Genomic DNA, 25,391 nt, shown 5'->3' on the forward strand with positions numbered 1-25,391 from the left:
GTCGGAGCTGGAGGTTTGTGGTTCTGTGGACAGTTTGGGTCAAGACTTCAGCTCCACACATGAAAACTGTTGTTGTTGTTGTTGTGCCCTTGAGCTCTTCACCTCTCTCTCTCTCTTCTCTCTCTTCTCTCTCTCTCCTCTGTCTCTTCTCCCTCCTTGGTCTCTTCTCTTTCTCCTCTCTGTCTGTTCTCTCTCTTCCCCTCTCTTTTCCCTCTGTCCTCTCTTCTCTCTCTGTTCCCCCTCTCCTTTCTCCTCCCTCTGTTCTCTCTCTCCTCCCTCTGTTCTCTCTCTCCTCTGTTCCTCTTCTCTCCCTCTCCTCCCTCTCTTCTCTTTGTCCTCTCCTCTGTGTTCTTCCTCCTCTTCTCTCTCTCTCCTCCCTCTGTCTCTTCTCTGCCTCTTCTGTCTTTCCTCTCTCTAGATTCTCTCTCCTTCTCCTCTCTGTTCTCTCTCCTCTGTCTCTTCTCCTTCTTCCTCTCCTCCCTCTGTTCTCTCTCTCCTCTCGGTTCTCTCCATCTCTTCTCCCTCTCTCTGCTCTGTTCTCTTTCCTCTTTCTGTCTTCTTTCTCCTCTCCTCCCTCTGTTCTCTCTCTCTCTCTCTCTGTTCTCTTCTCTCTCCTCCCTCTCCCTCTCTCTCTCTCTCTGTCTCTCTCTCCCTCTCTCTCTCCTCCCTCTCTCTCTCTCTCCTCCCTCTGTTCTCTCCTCTCTCTGTTCTCTCTCTCCTCCCTCTGTTCTCTCTCTCTCTCTCTCTCTCCTCCCTCTGTTCTCTCTCTCTCCCCTCTGTTCTCTCTCCTCTCTCTCTCTCCTCCCTCTGTTCTCTCTCCTCTGTCTCTCTCTCTCTCTCCTCCCTCTGTTCTCTCTTCTCTCTCTCCTCCCTCTGTTCTCTCTCTCCTCTCTCAGTTCTCTTCTCTCTCTCCTCCTCTCTCTGCCCTCCTCTCTCTCCTCTTTCCTCTGTTCTCTCTCTCTCCTGTCCTCCCTCTGTCCTCTCTCTCTTCTCCCTGTTCTTTCTCCTCTCCCTCTTCTCTCCTCCCTCTGTTCTCTCTCTCTCCCCTCTTTCCTCTCTCTGTTCTCTTTCTCCTCTCTTTCTACCATGTCCACTCTCTGTTCTCTCTTTCCCTCCCTCTCTCCCCTCTGTTCTCTCTCTCCCTCTGTTCTCTCTCTCTGTTCATCTCTCCTCCCTCTGGTTTCCCTCTCCTCTCTGTTCTCTCCATCCTCTCCTTTCTGTTCTCTCTCTCCTCTCTCTTCTCTCCTCCCTCTGTTCTCTCTCTCCTCTTCTCTCCTCCCTCTCTTCTCCTCCGTCTGTTCTGTCCATCAGGAGGATCATATTTGTCGCCACGAGTTTCGTTCAAAAGCCCGAACCCCGACGACAAACGAGTCTGAACGTTACGCAACGAAACACTCAAGAAAGAGAAAGAGATTATGTAAGAGAGAGAGAGAGAGAGAGAGAGAGAGAGAGAGAGAGAGAGAGGGAGAGAGAGAGAGAGAGAGAGAGGGAGGGCGGGGAAAAAGAGGGGAGAAAGAGAGACAAAAATAGAAAGGAGAGGAGAGAGCGAGAGACGAGGAAGAAGATGAAAACAGGGATACGAAACACGATGGAGAGACTGGGAAAAGGGGGGAGTGAAAGAGAGAAAAAGGAAGACAGAAGATAGAAGAGAAGACAGGTGGAGAGGGGGAGAGATGCTGAGCGAAAGAGAAAAGGAGGAAAAAAAAGAGAGAGAGCGAGAGAGGGAGATGGGGAAGCAGCGAAAACAGAGAGAAAGAAAATAAAAGAGATGGAGGAAAGAGAGAAAGAAGAGCAGATAGAAGAGAGAGAGAGAGATGGAGGGAATGAGAGAGGAGGAGGTTTGAGGAGGTGGAGTAAGAGGATCTCTCGCTCCTCGGACACTGAGGTTTTGTCCCAAAGACTCGATTCAGATTCAGATTCAGATTCAGATTCAGATTCAGATTCAGATTGTTTTGGTTTTAAACTGAAGTTTTCCACGAACAAAGTCACAACTTCACAACCTGTTTTTTTTTTTTTTTTAGAACAAGTCCAGAAATGTGGGAATTAAACGTTAAAATCCTCATGGAAAGAAAAAAAGAAGTGTCTTAAAATGTATCGAAATCGAATCGATATCGTGACCCGTGTATCGAATCGTGGGAAAACAAAATCGTTGCATCTCTACTAAACACTTGATTTTATCTGAAAGCCAAATTTAAGACTGGGACTGAAAACGGTTTAGTCCTGGTTTAGTCCTGGTTTAGTCCTGGTTTAGTCCTGGTTTAGTCCTGGTTTAGTCCTGGTTTAGTCCATTATCTGTTTTTTTCCATTTTTCATTTAAACACAAAATCAAAAACTGAAAAAAAAATTTATCATTTTCTGTTTTTTCATTTTGGTTTTGGAGACAAATAATGAAGAAAATTGTTGTTTTTCCATTTTCTATTTTTGGTTTTATTTTGAAAATCAAATGAACAAACGACACACGGATTCAACTCATATTACAACTCGTTTATTCATTTTATTGCGTTTATTTGGATATTTCACGAACAAACTTCACACCGACGCCGCTGAAACTCTTTTCTGTTCTTATACCAAGACCAAAACAACAACAAACCAACTTAACATTCTACAAACTCGTCTCTCGGGTCTTATAGTTCACTTTAAACCACTTCCACTCGGCTTGTTTCACCGCGTCTCTTTGTCCCAACATTTCAGTAAAAGAAACGAAACCGTGAGAAAAGTCGTCTGTGGCGCGGCGGCGGCGGCGGAGGGTTTGAGGAGCCGGAGTCGTGTGAATGGACACGTCCAGACTCATTAGGATTCATGAGACACTGTGAGACGAGGCTGGAAAAACAGAGCGAAGAGCTTCACCCCACGTCCCCCGAAAACACAAACGACAGAAAGAAAGGGGGGGGGGGATTTAAAGAGGAACCACAACCAGACAGAGACGATCAGGCAACGACTGAAACAAGAACAAGAACCAACTGTTCGGGCCAATTTGGAAGGAAGTGGATTCATTTGGAGCCGGACAAAGACGTGAGGACGATTCAGATCAACTCTGTCACATGAGGCTGTTACATCAGAGACACAGAGACACAGAGACACTTTCCCTGAGGGAGACTCAAGTTCTGCTGAGGGTCGTTTGTGTCTCAGGTCAGTTTCAGCTCGTCTGGTCAGGGAGGAGCTGGAGTTTCTGTGTCAGGGAGAGTTTGAGGAGAGGAAAAGTCAAAAGTGTCTCTGCCTCTGCAGCCTCCAGGGGGCGCCAGGTGAACACGACAGGAAAGACCTCAATCTCACTCCGCTCTGTTTCAGTTTGTGACAAAATGGTTCATTCACTCAAAGTGTTTCCTCTGGAAGGTCTGACACGTTTGGTGTAAAAACCTGCACAGTTTCATGGATCAGGGAAAATAAAAAACAGCTCATTTTGCAAAATCCAACAGTTCCTCACCTGTGTCCTTTGAGCTGCACTTCTAAGTCGGTTAAAATCCCATGATCATGTTAAAAAGGTGACGCTTTAACCTCAGATTCAGACCTGTAAGGCCTGAGACAGATTTTGCTGGAGTAAAGTTGTTGTGCGAGTTCATTATGAAATTATATTTAAGAAAAATAAACTTCTAGTTCCTCATGTCCTACAGCATCTGTAACTGTTGATTTGGGAAAAAATATGAATTATTTCCTGACCACAGGAAACTTGTGACAACAAAAAAGTACAAAATTTGTTCAAAGATCTTCAGAATCACTTTGAGGAAAATCATATTTAGTCTTAATTCACTGAAATCTGTCAGACAAAATCCTGAAATAGTTGTGGCTCTGACTCCTGCTCCAGTGACGAGGATTAAACATGTTTACAGATGAACTCAGTTTCATAAAAGTACAAGTACAGTTCAGTGGGACTTTTGTACTCAGATCTGAACACAAAGAAACAACAGGCTGATCTGCGTCTGTAAAACATGTGGACAGATCCTGGATCAGTTTGGACCAGGGAGTTTCAAACTATAAAAACCATCGTAAACACCACAGATCTTTAAAACCACGAGAACTTTTAACACACGTGTGCGTGAGTCTCTGACGGGATAAAACTGTCCCTGTTTCTTTGTTTCTTTGTTGGTTGATGGTTCGATTCCGCGCTGGGCTCTGATTGGTCGCCTCCACCTGCTCCTCCAGCCTCGGCCCAAATCACAGTCTCCTCAAAGGGACGAGGAGCCGGACGAGGAGCCGGACCAGGAGCCAGAGAGCCACAGTCTGGGAGGGAGGCACTTTCACAGAATCACTGTTTTTATGATTTCCTGTTTCTGTGTTTCTGTGTTTCTCTGCGGACGAGTTTACGACTGTGGGGGAAAATCTCAGAAACTTTGAACACGTCCCTGCGAACGTAAAGACGTAAAGACGACGTGGATGTGGTGATTCTCCGGCCACATTTAAAGCTGCTCTGTCATTACACGAGTCGAGTCGACCTGGATCCTCGACCGACGGCGAGAAACGAGAAGCTTTAAAATCAGAAACCACCACAAGTTTAGATTCAGACGCAAACGCCGACAAAGACAAACAGGACTAAACCAGGTAAACCAGGTCTAAAACTAAACCAGGACAGGTAAACAGGTCTAAAAACAGGACTAAACCACCTAAACCAGGTCTAAAAACAGACTAAACCAGGTCTAAAAACAGGACTAAACCAGGTCTAAAACCAGGACTAAACAACGACTAAACCAGGTCTAAACAGAAAACAGGACTAAACCAGGTCTAAAAACAGGACTAAACCAGTCTAAAACAGGACTAAACCAGGTCTAAAAACAGGACTAAACCAGGTCTAAAAACAGGACTAAAAACAGGTCTAAAAACAGGACTAAACAGGACTAAAAGGACTAAACCAGGTCTAAAACAGGACTAAACAGGACTAAAAAGACTAAACCAGGTCTAAAAACAGGACTAAACCAGGACTAAAACCAGGTCTAAAAACAGGACTAAACCAGGTCTAAAACAGGACTAAACCAGGTCTAAAACAGGACTAAACCAGGTCTAAAAACAGACTAAACCAGGTCTAAACCAGGACTAAACCAGGACTAAACCAGGTCTAAAAACAGGACTAAAACAGGACTAAACCAGGTCTAAAAACAGGTCTAAACCAGGTCTAAACAGGACTAAAACAGACTAAACCAGGTCTAAACCAAACTAAAACAGGACTAAACCAGGTCTAAACAGGACTAAACAGGTCTAAACCAGGACTAAAACAGGACTAAACCAGGTCTAAAACAGGTCTAAACCTAAACCAGGACTAAACCAGGACTAAACCAGGACTAAACCAGGTCTAAACCAGGACTAAACCAGGACTAAACCAGGTCTAAACCAGGTCTAAACCAGGACTAAACCAGGACTCTGTAAGGTCTAAAACTGAAGTTCCTTTTAAAGTGGAATTAAATGATTTTTATTCTGAATTAAACGACATGTAAACGAGGCAAACGACGCATCAGTGAAGTGACGCTCAAACCGACGACGTTTAAGTCGAGAAAACGATTCGAAAAACCGACCTTCAACCCTCGACCGACTGAGCTGCCGGGACAGAGAAACTAATCCTCGACGAACGAACGAACGAACGAACGGCTTCAGATTCACTGTGATGGAAAAGTCCAGTCTGGTTTGTGAAAAGCTTTTATAAACTCATCGTGGTGAATAAATGATGAGGAGGATCTGAGTGCAGAAGGGAAGAGAAAAAGCTCTGGATTCTACAAACTCTTCACGACCAACGAGTTTTGTTTTTCACGTTTTTAAGTCAGAAAACCTCAGGTGCAGAGACGAGGAGTTTGATGTTTTTTTGTGTCTGTTGTGGAGGACGAGCGGAGGCTGGAGTCTGTGGGCGGGTTCAGACTCTCTGCTCTTTATGTTCAACTCTCCACAAAGAAAATGTTTTTGTAAAGTCGTCGTAACCGTGGTTTATTCTGACATTAAATAAAATAAATTAAAAAAACATCGTCTGTGTCTGAATGTTCAACTGTTCAACTGTTTAGGAGTCGCAACATTTTCAAGGAACTCACTCAAAATTGCACCAAAAAATTTCCCACGTTGCATCTTGAACAGTGGTGAACATCGGTGTGACTAGAGCGATTAAAACAGAGCACAAAACACCGGGAGAAAAGAGAAAACGACACGACACGACTGAATGAAGCAGATTAAAGTTCATGTTCATGGTTCATGATCCTGAATAAAAAAACTCTTACAGATCATCTCCACATCTCAAAAGAAAAGTAAATAATTCAGTCCAAAACTGTAGCTGGAACAAAATAATTTTGTAAAATAAACCAAAAAATACTCGATATATCGATACAGCAGCCCACGATATCGATACTGAACCATCACATTAAACGATACGATATTTCAATATTTTTGCAAAGCCTCTACCAAAAAACAACGACAGGATCCAAGAAATAAAAGCAGCGTTTGAGCAGTGAGTCCAAACTACGGCCCATGGGCCAAATGAGGCCCTCAGACAAATTTTTCTTGGCCCTCAGGCTTCCAGGTGAATTGGCCTAAATGACCTTACGTCATTTAAAAATGTACTTTTTACTGCAAGTTTTTTTGAAAATCTACTTTGATAAAGAAAATATTTAATATTTAGTGGTTTGTGGTTTTGAGGATCTTAACATGAATAAATTCTGTTGGTTTATTCAAACGTGTTCAACCTGCACAGATTCAGTTATTCTCTGTTCTGAGCATCAGTCCACAGCCTCGATCAGACTCTGTCTGTGTTTACATCTGTGGCCCCTGATGAAAAAGGTTTGGACTCTCCTGGTTTAGAGTTTCACTCAGGACAGGAGAGAAAAATACAAATAAAAACAAACTAAACTGGATGCAGAGTTCATCCCAAAGCTCCAAAGCTTCTAAAACAAAACACTTTATATTCCTGTGCACTGCGGAACTTTCTGTCACCTGCTCGTTTCTATGGACACGAGGCTGGTTCACCAAATCCTGGTGAAAAATAAAGTTTCAGAAAAACCTCGATTAAGTTTTAGCTCCAAAAGAGGATTTAGGAAGAAACTTGGAAGAAAAGGCTGATGTTTTAAAGTTTGCTCAAGCTGCGTGAAGTTTTCTGAAAATTGACTAATTTTGCATTTTCAAGAAACTTGGACTTGGACCGTGGACTTCATCAACTTTCTAAACAACTTCTACAGACATTTAAAGTCATTTTAATGCAAGTTTCAGTTTGTGTTTACAGGATAAAAAGAGAAATTATTGGATTATGTTTGTGTGTTATAGTTTAGTTATAGTTTAGTGTCTCCAGCTCCTATAAATATTCATTAATTTGCATGAAATTTTTACCCAAATATTTTGTCCAGATATGAAACCAAACACAGATTTCTAATCTAGCACCGCCCTAATGTCACTGCTCTGTCTGGAATGTTCCACAGTGTGACTTTAAACAGCTCCACTTTACATTTATTCAAGTACGGGTGGTTTTATGGCTCAAAAATACTTAAAAAAACAGACATTGTGACTGTGAGCGGAGTCGCCTCTCCACAGATCTGACCCGGAACTCGGTCTGGTTTGGTCTCCGTGATGATAGAAAGGAAATTTAATGCCGCACTGTGGAACATTCTAGGACAAAGCAAAAGCATTTCTAGTTCCAAACACTAAAACCTCGAACAGGAATGACACAGTTTTTCTAAGTTCTTATCGTCTTTTGTGAAACGGTCAAAGCTTCTTTGTTTCTCTGTTTCTGTTTCTGAAAGATCGACTGTTCTGAGAAACACTAACGGCAGAACGATGGACTGAACACAAACACACACACACACACACACACACACACACACACACACACACACACACACACACACACACCTCACACAGACGCAGTGACACGAGGCAGGAGCCAGGGGGCGACACAGAGTCACTCACTATTATATTATTAACAGAAGGTTCTTTTTTTTTTTTTTTTAACAGGAAAAGACAGAAATAAAAATCACTGACTATTTTTATCCACGACTCACACACTGTTACTGACCAGAAACTAGTTTAGTCCTGGTCTGAAAACTAGAACTAAACCAGGACTAAAACAGGACTAAACCAAGACTAAACTAGGACTAAACCAAGACTAAAAGGACTAAACAGGACTAAACCAAAACTAAACCAGGACTAAAACCAGGACTAAACCAAAACTAAACCAGACTAAACTAAACAGACTAAAAAACAGGACTAAACCAAGACTAAAAACAGGACTAAACCAAGACTAAACTAGGACTGAAAACCAAGACTAGGACAAGGACTAAACAGAGACTAAACCAAGACTAAACCAGGACTAAACCAGGACTAAACCAAAACTAAACCAGGACTAAACCAAGACTAAAAACAGGACTAAACCAAGACTAAAAACAGGACTAAACCAAGACTAAACTAGGACTGAAAACCAAGACTAGGACAAGGACTAAACCAAGACTAAACAGACTAAAAGACTAAAAGACTAACCAGGACTAAAACTAAACCAGGACTAAACCAACTAGACAGACTAAACCAAGACTAAACTAAACAGACTAAACCAAGACTAAACCAGGACCAAACCAAGACTAAAACAGGACTAAACCAAGACTAAAACCAGGTCTAAACCAGGACTAAACCAGAACTAAACCAGGACTAAACCAAATGACAACAATTAACAATATTTAGAAGTGAAAAGTTAAATTTGACTGGAAACAAATCAGACGTTCAGAAAAGTCGTCGTTTTGACACCAGTTTTAGTTTTAGTTTCTGAAAATTGATTTTTATGACAAAATATGATAAAAGTAAAACAGAAATAAAAACTAGAACATGTGATAAAACTGAAATTATACAAAAGTTTGACATTACGGCACATTACAAACCTCCTCCTGTCCCCTCCTTCTCTCCTTCTTTCCTTCTCTCCTTCTTTCCTTCTCTCCTTCTTTCCTTCTTTCTTTCTTTCTCTTTCTTTCTTCGTTCTGTTCACATTTTTCCTTCGACTCAAACTTCACTTTTTCTCATAACGACTTTTTTCCTTTGCTCCTATTTTGGACGTTTGTGTCTCTAATTCACATCCTGGTCACAACTGGAACCAGAGCCCAGAGACACACCCTGTCTGCTCCTGTCTGCTCCTGTCACCTCCTGTCTGCTCCTGTCTGCTCCTGTCTGCTCCTGTCTGCTCCTGCCTGCTCCTGTCCTGCTCCTGCTCCTGTCTGCTCCTGTCCTGCTCCTGTCACCTCCTGTCCTGCTCCTGTCTGCTCCTGTCACCTCCTGTCTGCTCCTGTCACCTCCTGTCTGCTCCTGTCTGCTCCTGCTCCTGCTCTGCTCCTGTCTGCTCCTGTCTGCTCCTGTCCTCCTGCTCCTCCTCCTGTCCTCCTGCTCCTGCTCCTGTCTGCTCCTGTCACCTGTCCTCCTGCTCCTGCTCCTGTCTGCTCCTGTCACCTCCTGCTCCTGCTCCTGTCTGCTCCTGTCCTGCTCCTGCTCCTGCTCCTGTCCTGCTCCTGTCTGCTCCTGCTCCTGCTCCTGCTCCTGTCTGCTCTGTCTGCTCCTCCTGTCTGCTCCTGTCTGCTCCTGTCTGCTCCTGTCACCTCCTGTGCTCCTGCTCCTGCCTGCTCCTGTCTGCTCCTGTCTGCTCCTGTCTGCTCCTGTCCTGCTCCTGCCTGCTCCTGTCACCTCCTGCCTGCTCCTGTCACCTCCTGTCTGCTCCTGTCTGCTCCTGTCTGCTCCTGTCACTGCTCCTCCTGCCTGCTCCTGCCTGCTCCTGCCTCCTGCTCCTGTCTGCTCCTGCCTGCTCCTGTCCTGCTCCTGTCTGCTCCTGTCACCTCCTGTCTGCTCCTGTCTGCTCCTGTCTGCTCCTGTCTGTTATATAAACAGGAGTTTCTGTTCGTTCACAGTTTGAGGTTGAGTTTTTTTTATATTTTCATCATATGGACACAGAGTTTTTTTATTCTGAGCTTCACCACAAACTACGACGACTTAAATCTGACACGACGTTTATCCAACACACGAGGTAAGAGGATTTGACTCAAAAAAACTACAAAAAACTACAAAAAAACTACAAAAGTCCCACTGACAAAACAGAGAAGAACCTTTCCTGAATGTTTTTAGAACAAACTGGAACTGGATCAGAACAAGACCTGGTTTAGTCCTGGTTTAGTCCTGGTTTAGTCCTGGACCACAGAGGTTTCACACAGATGGGGACAGAAAAGAAAGTTTCATTTAAAGTGGAAAAATCACAGCAGATTGTCTAAAGAAAGAGAGTTTTTATGATCCAGGACCAGGACTAAACCAGGTCTGAAATCCAAATTCTAAACCAGGACTAAAATAGTTCTGAAAACCAACACTAAACTAGTTTAGGTTCACGTCAGCAGGTAAAGAAATAATCCATATTTCTTCCCAAATCCACAGAGGAACAAGAAAAACTTATTTAAATATGATTTTGTAATGAACTTCTGTGAGCAAAAGAGGATCATATTGATTTTACAAATGGGGAAAAACGTGTTTTTCTTGTTTTTCTTGTCCTACAGAATCTGTAACTGTTGATCTGGGTGGAAATATGAATTATTCCTTTACCTGCTGCCATGAAGAAACTTAAAAAAACTACAGAATTTGTTCAAATATATATCAGATAAAATCCTGCAGCAGTTGTGGTTCTCGCTCCTGTGTGTCTGTGTTTATAGATAAACTAACATCATTTCATAAAGGGACAGTTGATTTCTGTTTGTTTCCATGGAGACGTCACTGCTCTGCCTGGAATGTTCCACAGTGCGACTTTAAACATCTCTACTTCACATTTATTCAATCAGAGTTGGTTTTATGTCTCAAAAACACCTCAAAACACAGACATTGTGGCTGTGAGCGGCGTCGCCTCTCCACAGATCTGACCTGGAACTTCGTCTGGTTTGGTCTCCATGGAGACACAGGACGTGTGGAAGGAACCGAATAAAAAAATAAAATCAAATAAAATGTCAACAAATCAAACTGGGTCAAAAGCCAAAGTGAACAAGAGCGTTTAAGAAGATTTTTAAAATCATCTGACAAATCCTCCACGGGAAAAGTTCCACAGTGCAGCTTTACACTCGGGTTGAGCTTCACCATTTACACACAAACATAATTTGTTGTTGGAGCATTTGCCCGCGGACGAGAGCAGCTGTGGAAGAGACGCTTACATAATCCAGCTCCATCCGCTCACGTAATTGATTCTGACCCGTGACAAATGAAATCAGGACACACAAACGCTGAAAAAAACACACAACAAATGAAATCAGGACGCACAAAACCAGAAAAAACACACAACAAATGAAATCAGGACGCACAAAACCAGAAAAAACACACAACAAATGAAATCAGGACGCACAAAACCAGAAAAAAACACACAACAAATGAAATCAGGACGCACAACGCTGAAAAAAACACACAACAAATGAAATCAGGACGCACAAAACCAGAAAAAAACACACAACAAATGAAATCAGGACGCACAACGCTGAAAAAAACACACAACAAATGAAATCAGGACGCACAAAACAGAAAAAAACACAACAAATGAAATCAGGACGCACAACGAAAAAACACACAACAAATGAAATCAGACACAAAAAAAAACACACAACAAATGAAATCAGGACGCACAAAACCAGAAAAAACACACAACAAATGAAATCAGGACGCACAAAACCAGAAAAAACACACAACAAATGAAATCAGGACGCACAAAACCTGAAAAAAACACACAACAAATGAAATCAGGACGCACAACGCTGAAAAAAACACACAACAAATGAAATCAGGACGCACAAAACCAGAAAAAACACACAACAAATGAAATCAGGACGCACAAAAACAGAAAAAAACACACAACAAATGAAATCCTGACGCACAAACACACAACAGGACGATGTGTGTGTGAACAGAAGCTTCGTGTCGTGAAAAAAAAAACGTTTGTGTTTGGAAAATAAAACCTCACACAGATAATTTGTGTTTATGTTTTTGACTTAAGACGAAACTGATCCTGATTCTCCAAGAAGATTTAAACCAGGACTAAACCAGGTCTAAACCAGGACTAAACCAGGTCTAAACCAGGTCTAAACCAGGACTAAACCAGGACTAAACCAGGACTAAACCAGGTCTAAACCAGGACTAAACCAGGACTAAAATCAGGACTAAACCAGGTCTAAACCAGGACTAAAACAGGTCTAAACCAAGACTAAACCAGGACTAAACCAAGACTAAACCAGGACTAAACATGGACTAAACCAAAAGAAGACGAGCACTAAAACTAGGATGAAACCAGGTCTGAAATCAGAAAAAAACAAGGACTAAACCAGGACTCAACCGGGACTAAACAAGGACAAAACCTGAAGAAAACCAGGACTAAACCAGGTCTAAACTAGAACGAAACCAGGACTAAACCAGGACTGAAAACCAAAACTAAACAAGGACTAAACTGGGACAAAACCAGGACTAAAACTAGGACTAAATCAGGTCTGAAAACCATGAAAATATGAGGACAAAACCAAAACAAAACCAGGACTAAACTGGGTCTGAAAACCAAAAATAAACCAGGACTAAAACAGGACTAAACTAAAACAAAATCAGGACTAAGGCAGGACTGAAAACCAAGGCTAAACCATGACTAAAACAGGACTAAAACAGGACTAAAACAGGACTAAACCAGGACTAAACCAGGACTAAACCAGGACTAAACCAGGACTAAAACAGGACTAAACCAGGTCTAAACCAGGACTAAAACAGGACTAAAACAGGACTAAACCAGGACTAAAACAGGACTAAACCAGGTCTGTAAACCAGGACTAAACCAGGACTAAACCAGGACGACATAACCTGCTGACTCTGCACTTTATTTCTGTCAATCGTGTGATTTTTCTGTAAAATCTAATCTCCGTCTTTCTTCTCGTCCGTAGTTTTTTTTTTTATTTCCAGACGAGAGTTGAGAGTCGACGTTTGTGTCGCTCGTTTTCCTCTCGAACTGTTTGTTTGTTTGTTTGTTTGTTTGTTTATTTTTATTTTTTTTCACGGTGACGGTTTGGGTTTTTTCTCGTCTCTCGTCGGGATGAGTGTGAGTGTGTTTTTTTTGTTTTTTGTGTTTTTTCTCGACATGCGGTCGCGCTGGGATCTTGGCTTCGTCACAAACCGACTGTCGACTCTGGACCGACACCAAACACAACAAAAGACAAAGTCTCTGAAAACGAGTTCGCGCCAAAACCCGACGCACGTTTGAAACGTTTGGACGAGAAAATGAAAACGTCCGAAATCACAGAGAGAAAAATGTTGAAGTTTAAGTTTAAGAATCACATTTAATCTGAAAACATCAACAAACACAAGATTTAGACCACGAAAATAACAGGGACGGAGCTGCAGTCTAGACCAGGACTAAACCAGGACTAAACCAGGACTAAACCAGGACTAAAACAGGACTGAACCAGGACTAAAACCAGGACTAAACCAGGACTAAACCAGGACTAAAACAGGACTAAACCAGGACAACAGGACAACAGGACTAAACAGGACTAAACCAGGACTAAACCAGGACTAAACCAGGACTAAAACAGGACTAAAACAGGACTAAACAGGACTAAACAGGACTAAAACAGGACTAAAACAGGACTAAACCAGGAACAGGACTAAACCAGGACTAAACCAGGACTAAAACCAGGACTAAAACAGGACTAAAACAGGACTAAACCAGGACTAAAACAGGACTAAACCAGGACAAAATCAGGACTAAACCAGGACTAAACCAGGACTGAACCAGGACTAAACCAGGACTGAACCAGGACTAAAACAGGACTAAACCAGGTCTAAAACAGGACTAAAACAGGACTGAACCAGGACTAAACCAGGACTAAAACAGGACTAAACTGGGTCTGAAAACCAAAAATAAATTAGGACAAAACCAGGTCTAAAAATCAGGACTAAACCAGTTCTAAACTAGGACTAAACTAAGTCTGAAAACCAAGGACAAAACCAGAACAAAACCAGGACTCAACCAGGTCTAAAAATCTGGTCTAAATCAGGTCTGAAAACCAAGGATAAACCAGGACTAAACCAGGTCTAAATCAGGTCTAAACCAGGACTGCAACCAGGACTAAACCAGGACTAAACAAGGACTAAAAATCAGGACTAAACCAGAACTAAAGTAGGACTAAACCAGGTCTAAACAAGGTCTGAAAACCAGGACAAAACCAGGTCTAAAACTCAGGACTAAACCAGGACAAAACCAGGTCTAAAAATCAGGACTAAACCAGGGCTAAACCAGATCTAAATCAGGTCTAGACAAGGTCTGCAAACCAGGACTAAACCAGGACAAAATCAGGACTAAAGCAGGACTAAACTAGGACTAAACCAGGTCTAAACCAAGTCTGAAAACCAAGGACAAAACCAGAACAAAACCAGGAAAAACCAGGACTAAACGAAGTCTAAAAACCAGGACTAAACAGGTCTAAAAACCAGGACTAAACCAGGACTAAACCAGGACTAAAGCGAGTTCTCAGTTCATTTTTCCGTCTTCTTTTCGTTCTCGCTGTTGGACGAGTTTCGGATCTAAACCCTGAACAAAATTCCACAATAAATCAAACGTAAAAACGACAGAAAAACATTTACACCTTTTTTTTTTTATGTTTGTTTTTTTTAAACTCTTCAAATCTTCATTTCCAAACCAGATTTACAAAAGTCCCTGAATCCCCCGTCGCTTCCAAACCCGCTGATCCTCCTTTAGACCCAAATATTTGCCCATTACACTTTTTGTTTACATTACTTTTCCAGCTCCTCGTTTTCCCAAAGTCCGGACAGTCAATCATTACTCCGTCTGGGACTAAAACCGGAATTTTTCTCTGGAATGTGGAGAAGTGAGGTGGAGGTGAGACATTCTACAAACCCCGGACTCTTTTTAGAACCCACATTTAGACACAAAAAAACACTTTGAAACACACAATTTGGGAATAATTAAAGACCGAAAAACCAAAGCACCAATGACAAAGCGACACTAAACTCCAAAGTTGTAATTTAGACGATAAAAAAAGCGTAAAATCAGCAGGAAAACTATGTCACTGTACAGAAATAACACAGAATTTAGCTGGAAAACAAAAATAAAAAAGAAATACCAACTCAAAACAGCGAAATTAACAAAATAAAAACGATAACTTTAAGTAAAAATGCAATAAAATCAACTCAAAAAACGCCATAATAACGATTGGGATTGTTACGTTACGATTATTACGTATTATTAGGCGCATTACGTCATCGCATCTCGCTTTTTTTTTTTTTTTTTTTTTTTTATGACGAAAACAAAAAGCACGTGCAGAAATAACACGATGCGTTTTGAGTTCGTAAAGGTTTAAGAAACGCTAAAGGGATTAAAAAACGCGTTGCGAAGCATGAAAGAGTCAAAAAAAAAAAAGAAAAAGTGGAATAAATGAAACGCTTCGAGTAACGATCGCGCGCGGTTTTCCCCCATTCAAAAAAAAAAAAGTGACCCCCCCAGAAATTGGTAAATCGCGTTTTTTTTACTCACCGAAATACACCGTCTTTTCGCACTTGGGGCACTTGGAGGCCATGGTTCGCGGGCGTGCGGGGTCCTGGTGCGGTTCTACGCGAGGCTGAGATGCGCTTTCTCCCGGTGTTTCGGTCCGTTGTGTCCCGCTCCGCTCCGGCTCCTCGGGATGTTCCACAGTGGCTTTAGAGGAGGAGCCCGGGCTATTCACGGAGACCAGGCTCATTTGCATACGCCACGCCCCCCTCCCCTCTCCCCGGACTGTGAAACGCTAGAGGTGCTTGTGTGTCTCCATGGCAACCGGCAGCCGCACGAGGGAGCGATCGCTTTTTTTTTTCTTTTTTTTTTGGCTCTTTTACGGGATCCGAATCTTCTGGATCAGTTCAGTTAAGAAAATTAAAGGCCTAAAATATAAATATAAAAACATTAAAATAATATAAAACCAAAAAAAGGGAAATAAATAAATAAATAAAATACAAATAAAATTAAACTAAACTAAAATGAAATAAAATAAATACAAAATAAAATAAAAATAAACTAAACTAAAATAATAAATAAGTAAAACAAAATAATAACATAAAAAATAATTAAATAAAAAATAAAAATAATACAAATAATAAAAAAAATATAAAAAAAATAAAACAAATAATAAAAAAATAAAATAAAATAATAAAATAAAATATGAATTGCCGTCTCCATTCTTTTTCAAACATTTGGAAACATGCGGAGGACGACTTTGTTTGGGCTCTGTAATACTTTATTTATAAAAGGAAAAAAGAAAGAAAACAATGACGTCTAGATTAAGAAAAACTGGGCCATTTTCTCGAGTTTTGTCAGAGTTTTTGTTGCCAACAGAGTCCAGAGGAAGTCGTCATCCGCATGTTTCCAGTAGAATCCATTGGATTCGATTCCAACCGCTCACGTTAAAGAACCGTTCAAAAGAGCCGACTCACATCACGTCACTGACACGAGGCTGGATGGGTAATTTAAAGTTTTACAGGAGCTTTTTTCACATCAACATCACAGAAACGTAAAAAGAAGACGGATGAGCAGAGTCTTGAACAGTTTGTTTAGTTTAGAGAGATTTCTAAACCAAAGCTCAGGCCGATTTTGACTATAAAAGAAGCTAAACTAATGTTGTTGTAGGCAAACATTTAGAAATATGTGCATTAATTTGCTCAACATTATCCTCTGGACAAAATAGTGACTCGTGTTTACATTTTGTAAAAATGTAAAATGTAAAAATAACAGTAAAAAATATGTATTAAGGCCAAATAAAGTAATCTAGATCATAATTTATCACTAAAATAAAGTTAAAGCACACAAACCTAATGTATGTTTTCTTTTTTTTTCGTTTGTGTTCGTTTTTGTGCTTTTTGTAAAACTTTCCATTCAAATTCAGTTCTTCTTACAGTCCCAAGATGGCGGCCACGTTAGCGGCTGCCGCGTTTGCGCAGACTCCTCTAGCGCGCGCGTGTTCCGAGGAGTAAATCGGCCTCGTGCCTCCTTCACGTGCTGCTGTGGAATTGTGGTTACCAGGCAACAGGAGACAACGCGCGTCTCATCCTCCGTTTACGACGTTTCACGAGAAACTTTCACTTTACGGACAAAAAGAGGAGTTTGTTTTTGTTTTTTTCTGTTTTACACTTATTTTAAAAAATAAATAAATAAAGAAAGAAAGGCCTAAAATAAATAAATAAATAAATAAACATAAAATATATATATATATATATATATATTATATATATATATATATATCCATCCATCCATCCATTTTCGTCCGCTTATCCGGGGCCGGGTCGCGGGGGGAGCAGCCTAAGCAGGGACTCCCAGACTTCCTTCACCCCAGACACGTCCTCCAGCTCCTCCGGGGGGACCCCGAGGCGTTCCCAGGCCAGCCGAGAGACATAGTCCCTCCAGCGTGTCCTGGGTCTTCCCCGGGGCCTCCTCCCGGCGGGACATGCCGGGACAACACCTCCCGAGGGAGGCGCCCAGGAGGCATCCGGAACAGATGCCCGAGCCACCTCAACTGGCTCCTCTCGACGTGGAGGAGCAGCGGCTCTACTCCGAGCTCCTCCCGTGTGACTGAGCTCCTCACCCTATCTCTAAGGGAGCGCCCAGCCAACCCTGCGGAGGAAACTCATTTCGAGCGCTTGTATCCGCGATCTCGTCCTTTCGGTCACTACCCAGAGCTCATGACCATAGGTGAGAGTAGGAACGAAGACTGACCGGTAAATCGAGAGCTTCGCCTTTCGACTCAGCTCCCTCTTCACCACAACGGTCCGATACAGCGACCGCATCACTGCCGAAGCTGCACCGATCCGCCTGTCAATCTCACGTTCCGTCCTTCCCTCACTCGTGAACAAGACCCGAGATACTTGAACTCCTCCACTTGAGGCAAAGACTCCCCACCCACCCGGAGAGGGCAAGCCACCTTTTTCCGGTCGAGAACCATGGCCTCGGACTTGGAAGAGCTGATCTTCATCCCAGCCGCTTCACACTCGGCTGCAAACCGCCCCAGTGCACATTGCAGGTCCTGGTTCGATGAAGCCAACAGGACAACATCGTCCGCAAACAGCAGAGATGAAATCCTGTGGTCCCCAAACCGGACCCCCTCCGGCCCCTGACTGCGCCTAGAAATTCTGTCCATAAATACAATGAACAGAACCGGTGACAAAGGGCAGCCCTGGCGGAGTCCAACATGCACCGGGAACAGGTCTGACTTACTGCCGGCAATGCGAACACAGCTCCTGCTCCGGTCATACAGGACCGGACAGCCCTTAGCAAAGGGCCCCGGACCCCATAACTCCCAGAGCACCCCCCACAGGACACCACGAGGGACACGGTCGAATGCCTTCTCCAGATCCACAAAACACATGTGGACTGGTTGGGCAAACTCCCATGAACCCTCGAGCACCGATGGAGAGTGTAGAGCTGGTCCAGTGTTCCACGGCCAGGACGAAAACCACACTGCTCCTCCTGAATCCGAGGTTCGACTATCGGCCGGATTCTCCTCTCCAGTACCCTGGCATAGACCTTACCGGGAAGGCTGAGAAGTGTGATCCCCCTATAGTTGGAACACACCCTCCGGTCCCCTTCTTATACAGAGGGACCACCACCCCGGTTTGCCAGTCCAGAGGTACTGTCCCCGACCGCCACGCGATGTTGAAGAGGCGTGTCAGCCAAGACAGCCCCACAACATCCAGAGACTTCAGGTACTCAGGACGGATCTCATCCAACCCCGGAGCCTTGCCACCAAGGAGCTTGCCAACCACCTCAGTGACTTCGGCCAGGGTGATGGATGAGTCCGCCTCCGAGTCCCCAGCCTCGGCCTCCTCCTCGGAGGACGTGACGGTGGGATTGAGGAGATCCTCAAAGTATTCCTTCCACCGCCGGACAACGTCCCCAGTCGAGGTCAACAGCTCTCCCCCCGCACTGTAAACAGTGTTGGTGAAGAACTGCTTTCCCCTCCTGAGGCGCCGGACGGTTTTGCCAGAATCTCTTTGAGGCCGTCCGATAGTCCTTCTCCATGGCCTCCCCGAACTCCTCCCAGCTCCGAGTTTTTTGCCTCCGCGACCACACGGGCTGCAGCACGCTTGGCCCGCCGGTACCCGTCAGCTGCCTCAGGAGTCCCCCGAGCCAGCAAGGCCCGATAGGACTCCTTCTTCAGCTTGACAGCATCCCTTACTTCCGGTGTCCACCACCGGGTTCTGGGGTTGCCGCCGCGACAGGCACCACACAGACCTTACGCCCACAGCTCCGAGCAGCCGCATTGACAATAGAGGCCGAGAATGAAGCCCACTCGGACTCCATATCTCCGGCCTCCCCGGAATCCGGGAGAAGTCCTCCCGGAGGTGCGAGTTGAAGGTCCCTCTGACAGAGGGCTCCGCCAGACGTTCCCAACAGACCCTCACTACACGCTTGGGCCTGCCAGGTCTTTCCGGCTTCCTCCTCCGCCAGCGAACCCAACTCACGACCAGGTGGTGATCAGTTGACAGCTCAGCCCCTCTCTTCACCCGAGTGTCCAAGACACGCGGCCGGAGATCAGATGACACGACGACAAAGTCGATCATCGACCTCCGGCCTAGGGTGTCCTGGTGCCACGTGCACTTATGGACACCCTTGTGCTCGAACATGGTGTTTGTTATGGACAAACTGTGACTAGCACAGAAGTCCAATAACAAAACACCACTCGGGTTCAGATCGGGGAGGCCGTTCCTCCCAATCACCCCTCTCCAAGTGTCACTGTCGTTGCCCACGTGGGCGTTGAAGTCCCCAGGAGAACAACGGAGTCCCCGGTCGGTGCACTGTCTAGTACCCCTCCCAAGGACTCCAAGAAGGCCGGGTACTCTGCACTGCTGTTCGGCCCGTAGGCCGACACCACAGTGAAGAGACCTGTCCCCGACCCGAAGGCGCAGGGACGCGACCCTCTCGTTCACCGGGGTGAACTCCAACACACACAGCGACTGAGCTGTGGGGCAATGAGCCCACACCAGCCCGCCGCCGCTCCCCGCGGCCAACGCCAGAGAAATGGAGAGTCCAGCCCCTCTCAAGGAGTTGGGTTCCAGAGCCCAAACTGTGCGTGGAGGTGAGGCCGACTATATCTAGTCGGTAACGCTCAACCTCCCGCACAAGCTCAGGCTCCTTCCCCCCAGCGAGGTGACATTCCATGTCCCCAGAGCTAGTCTCCATGTCCGGAGATCCGGTCGCCGAGGCCCCCGCCGTCGACTGCTGCCCAGATCTCTCTGCACCGGCCCCATATGGATCCTCCTGCGGGTGGTGGGCCCACGTGAGGACGGCCCCACGTCGCTCCTTCGGGCTGAGCCCGTGGGGGGAGGCTCGGCCACCAGGCGCTCGCTGGCGAGCACCCACCCCAGGCCTGGCTCCAGGGTGAGGCCCCGGTGACGCCAATCCGGGCGACGTAACTGGCCTTGCTCGTACACTCATCATAGGGGCTTCTGAACCGTTCTTCGTCTGACCCGTCCCCCCGGACCTGTTTGCCTTGGGTGACCCTACCAGGGGCATGAAGCCCCCGACAACATAGCTCCCGGGATCATTCGGGCACTCAAACCCCTCCACCACGATAAGGTGACGGTTCAAGGAGGGATATATATATATATATATATTATATATATATATATATATATATATATATATACAATAATAATAATAAATAAATAATAAAAAATAAATCAATAATGAAATAAATAAATAAAATAAAAAAACATAACATAAAATAAATAAATAAATAATAAAATAGAATAAATACAATAAAAATAAAAATAAAATAATAACATAAAAATAAGAAAAAATAAAGAAATAAAAACACAAATAATACAAAATAAATATAGAAAATAAAAATACATAAAATTAAAATAAATATGAATGGCCATCTCCACTGTTTTTGAAACTAAAAATGGAGTTCTGTCGTAAAGGAACATTATGTAAAAATACAATCCAAAGTAGTGGGAGAAGTTGTAGTTGCAGAAATAAATAGTAGTATTCTAAATCATGATAATAGTAGTTATAGTAATAGTATTTGTGTTGTAGTACTTTGTGTGTGCAGGATCCTCCACAAACACGACACTTGTTTAGTTCCAGGTGACGCACGACGTTCAACAGACACTGTAGACGATACAGACAATATTTAACACAAACGAGGACGGAGCAAATTAATGAATGATTTTTGTGGACGTAGAGAAAATCCTGGAGTCTGGACACTGATGGAATTGACCTTTTTGGAGATTTCTTATAAAAATAAAACGGAATGAAGAGAAAAATCTGACTCTGGTTTGTTTATTTGATGTTTTCTGATTTAAATAATAATACTAATACTAATAATACGACATTTTATTTATTAATTAATTAATTTATTTATTTATTTATTTATGAGAAGAGGCCAAAGCTTTTTTCTACACAAAAATTTACAATATTCTCAAAAATTTTTGTAATTTTTCTCAGTTCTACACAAACATCTCCTGAAATCTGTCCTCCTCCTCTGTCCTTCTCCTCTGTCCTCCTCTGTCCTTCTTCTCCTCTGTCCTTCTTCTCTCTTCTGTCCTTCTCCTCTGCTCCTCCTTCTCCTCTGTCCTCTCCTCTCCCTCCTCTGTCCTTCTCCTCCTCTGTCCTTCTCCTCCTCTGTCCTTCTCCTCTGTCCTTCTCCTCTGTCCTCTCTCCTCCTCCTCTGTCCTTCTCCTCCTCTGTCCTTCTCCTCCTCTGTCCTTCTCCTCTGTCCTTCTCCTCTGTCCTCCTCTCCTCTGTCCTTCCCTCCTCTGTCCTTCTCCTCTGTCCTTCTCTTCTGTCCTTCTCCTCTGTCTGTCCTTCTCCTCTGTCCTTCTCCTCCTCTGTCCTTCTCCTCTGTCCTTCTCCTCTGTCCTTCTCCTCTGTCTCTCTGTCTTCTCTCTGTCCTTCTCCTCTGTCCTCTCCTCCTCTGTCCTTCTTCTCCTCTGTCTCTCTCTCCTCCTCTGTCCTTCTCCTCTGTCCTCTTCTTCTCTCTTCTCTCCTCCTCTGTCCTTCTCCTCTGTCCTCCTCTCTCCTCTGTCCTCCTTCCTCTGTCCTTCCTCCTCTGTCCTTTCCTCCTCTGTCTTCCTCTTCTCCTCTGTCCTTCTCCTTCTGTCCTTCTCCTCCTCTGTCCTTCTCCTCTGTCCTTCTCCTTCTCTCTGTCCTCTCCTCCTCTGTCTCTCTTCTCCTTCTGTCCTTCTCCTCTGTCCTTCTCTCCTTCTGTCCTTCTCTCCTCTGTCCTTCTCCTCCTCTGTCCTTCTCCTCTTCTGTCCTTCTCCTCTGTCCTTCCTCCTCTGTCCTTCTCCTCCTCTCCTTCTCCTCTTCTTCTGTTCTTCTCCTTCTCTCCTCTGTCCTTCTCCTCTGCTCTCTCTCCTCTGTCCTCCTCTGTCCTTCTCCTCTGTCCTTCTCCTCCTCTGTCCTTCTCCTCTGTCCTTCTCCTCCTCTGTCCTTCTCCTCTGTCCTTCTCCTCTGTCCTCTCTCTTCTCCTCTGTCTCTCTCTCTTCTCCTCTGTCCTCTGTCCTTCCTCCTCTGTCCCTCCTCTTCTGTCCCTCTGTCCTTCTCCTCTGTCCTTCTCCTCTGTCCTTCTCCTCTGTCCTCTTCTTCCTCCTCTTCCTCCTCTGTCCTTCTCCTCCTCTGTCCTTTCCTCCTTCTTCCTCTGTCTTCTCCTCCTCTCTGTCCTCTCCTCTCTGTTCCTTCTCCTCTGTCCTTCTTCTCCTCTGTCCTTCTCCTCTGTCCTCTCTCCTCCTCTGTCCTTCTCCTCTGCCCTTCTCCTCTTCTGTCCTCCTCCTCTGTCCTTCTTCTCCTCTTGTTTGTCCTCCTTTTCTGTCCTTCTCTTCTTTCCCTCTGTCCTCTGTCCTTCTGTCTCTGGTTGGGATCAGTTTTCCGTTCTCCTTTTTCCTCCTGGACACCGGACAAACCCGGAGTTACAATGTGGCCTTTCAGACGGACGAAGAGACGAGCGTTTGGGGTGAAAGACGAGAGAGAGAGGGAGGAGGAGGGTAAAAGAGAGGAGTAAAAGGACAGAGCGAGGGAGGAGGAGGAGGAGGAGGAGGAGGCTGGACAGAGACTGAACCGTGACCTTTATGTTTGAGCTGAAATCTCACGTCCTGATGAAAACTGAACAAACTGGATTCTGTCGTTTATTTAATGAAACAAACTTGACCAATAAAAACATCATTTATTATGACGAAAACTGAGCTGGAAATCTTCATCCAGCGTTGGGAAAGTTACTTTTAAAATGTAATCCCCAACAGATTACAGATCACACACCTCAAAATGTAGTTTGTAACATAATCCATTAAATGACTTAAAGTGAGTAATGTAATCTGATTACTTTGGATTACTTGATTTGTTGTAGAGAAACAAAGACGAGGAAATCTTCACATAAGAAGTTTTGTCTGATAAAAGAAAATAAAAAGTCCAAATTTACTGAACCAAATTAAAAATATTATTGATAGAAGAAGAAGAAACACGGTTTAGTCCACACAGCAGGATTTAGTCCCTGGTTTAGTCCTGGTTTAGTCCTGGTGGTTTAGTCCTGGTTTAGTCCTGGTTTAGTCCTGGTTTAGTCCTGGTTTAGTCCTGGTTTAGTCTGGTTTAGTTTAGTCCTGGTTTAGTCCCTGGTTTAGTCCCCTGGTTTTAGAGTTTTAGTCCTGGTTTAGTCGTTTAGTCCTGGTTTAGTCCGGTTTAGTCCTGGTTTAGTCCTGGTTTAGTTTAGTTTAGTCCTGGTTTAGTCCTGGTTTAGTCCTGGTTTAGTCCCTGGTTTAGTCCTGGTTTTAGTCCTGGTTTAGTCCGGTTTAGTCCCTGGTTTAGTCCTGGTTTAGTCCTGGTTTAGTCCTGGTGGTTTAGTCCTGGTTTAGTCCTGGTTTAGTCCTGGTTTAGTCCCTGGGTGGTTTAGTCCTGGGTTTTAGAGTCCTGGTTTAGTCCTGGTTTAGTCCTGGTTTAGTCCTGGTTTAGTCCTGGTTTAGTCCTGGTTTAGTCCTGGTTTAGTCCTGGTTTAGTCCTGGTTTAGTTTTTCTCTCAACACAATAAACACAAGGAGAAAGAGACAAACTTGTGAATCTTATGACTGAAAATCCACCACTTTGACTGAAACATGTTTTTACTGTTTATGTTTTTATTATTGTGTTTTTATAAATTAATCCTGGACTTCAGGTCATCGTTCAATAAAAACTGGGAAAAATCCTCCAAAAAAGTGACCATCAAACCTCCATGTTTGTTTTCCCAGTGGGACGTGTCTGTTTTCAAAGTCGATCTTTTCAAGTCTTTTGATCCATTTCACTTTTGTTTCTGGTTCTGATATTGTCATATTTTAGTTTTGGGATTCAGACATCGTAATCGTGTGGTTGTTGGATCCAAACAGCGGAAAACGACTCCAGAAATGTGTTTGTGAACTTCATAAAATGCAAAAGTGAATCAGATGTGTGTGACTCAAACCTCCGTTCAAACTGTTTTCTCTTCCAACGGAATTGAAAAATAGTGAAAGGTGAAGGTGATGGGCAGGATTGATCCACAGGAAGAACCAAAAAGGAAACATTTGTCTGACTAAATCATCCTGAGTTTACAGAGAACATTTTGTATGTGGAGCGACGACAAAACACAATCCCGTTTGCACGACTGTAAACGAAAACAAAATGTCCTTACTTTAAAAATGTATTTATTTTTTTTCATTGGAGTTTATTTCGCACAATCATAAGCGATAAACTTTTACGCCTTCGTTAACATTATTATTAGTTTGTACGTGTGTGTATATGTATGTGTATAAAACTAGAAGTGATTAATAAAAAAAAAATCTCGGTCCGTCGCTCAACCTCGGTTATGAATTTAAAAAGTCAAGGCCAAAGTGAAAGTCTCCAACTGTTCATCAAGAAACACCTTCCACTGCAAAGACCAAGACGTGATGTTTGTGTAAAACCACAAGAACAAGAAAGTGCAGCTCAGTCGGTTTTTTCTTCTGCTCCATTAACAAACGGGACTTTGTTTTGTTGTTGCTCCACAGACAAAATTGGATTTTTGATTAAATTAAATTGAATTGAGGCTGCAGTCTGAACGTCGCCTGTTTGTCCAAATGTTTTAATAACTTAGCAGTTTAAAAAGTTTATTATAAGAATTTTTTGCCAAGTGTGTGAGAGTAAATGTGTGTGTGTAGTGTTTTTGTTTTTTGTGGACATGGAATTTTTCTATGTGTGTGTTTTCATTCTGTGTATGTGTATGTGTATGTGTAAATATAAATACAGAATGTGTTGTGTGTGGTGTAAGTAATGTTATGTGTATGTGTGTGTGTAATGTGTATTGTGTGTGTGTGTGTAGTGTGTGTGTGTGTCCTGTATGTGTGTGTGTGTGTGTAGTGTGTGTGTGTGTGTGTGTGTGTGTGTGTATGTGTGTGTGTGTGTGTGTGTGTGTGTGTGTGTGTGTGTGTGTGTGTGTGTGTGTGTGTGTA

The 25,391-nt window shown here is 43.7% G+C and overlaps 2 protein-coding genes across 12 annotated transcripts in view; both read right to left on the reverse strand.

Annotated features, from left to right (window-relative positions):
* crip2 (cysteine-rich protein 2) overlaps nucleotides 1-15,621 on the reverse strand; it is an 81,837-nt gene extending 66,216 nt beyond the window's left edge. For all 11 annotated transcript variants that reach the window (XR_008632929.1, XR_008632930.1, XR_008632921.1 and 8 more), the window contains exon 1: nucleotides 15,473-15,621. Coding sequence is in view for 1 of the 11 variants with exons in the window: in XM_055159083.1 (XP_055015058.1) it covers nucleotides 15,473-15,515 (43 nt within the window). In the remaining 10 variants the exon portion in view is untranslated. The remainder of the gene's footprint in view (nucleotides 1-15,472) is intronic.
* LOC129410510 (zinc finger protein 271-like) overlaps nucleotides 1-25,391 on the reverse strand; it is a 688,773-nt gene that overhangs the window by 367,948 nt on the left and 295,434 nt on the right. The window lies entirely within an intron of this gene.

Source organism: Boleophthalmus pectinirostris, unplaced genomic scaffold (genome assembly GCF_026225935.1).
Source record: "Boleophthalmus pectinirostris isolate CB_2022bp ecotype Guang Dong unplaced genomic scaffold, ASM2622593v1 HiC_scaffold_10, whole genome shotgun sequence".
Lineage (NCBI taxonomy): Eukaryota > Metazoa > Chordata > Actinopteri > Gobiiformes > Gobiidae > Boleophthalmus > Boleophthalmus pectinirostris.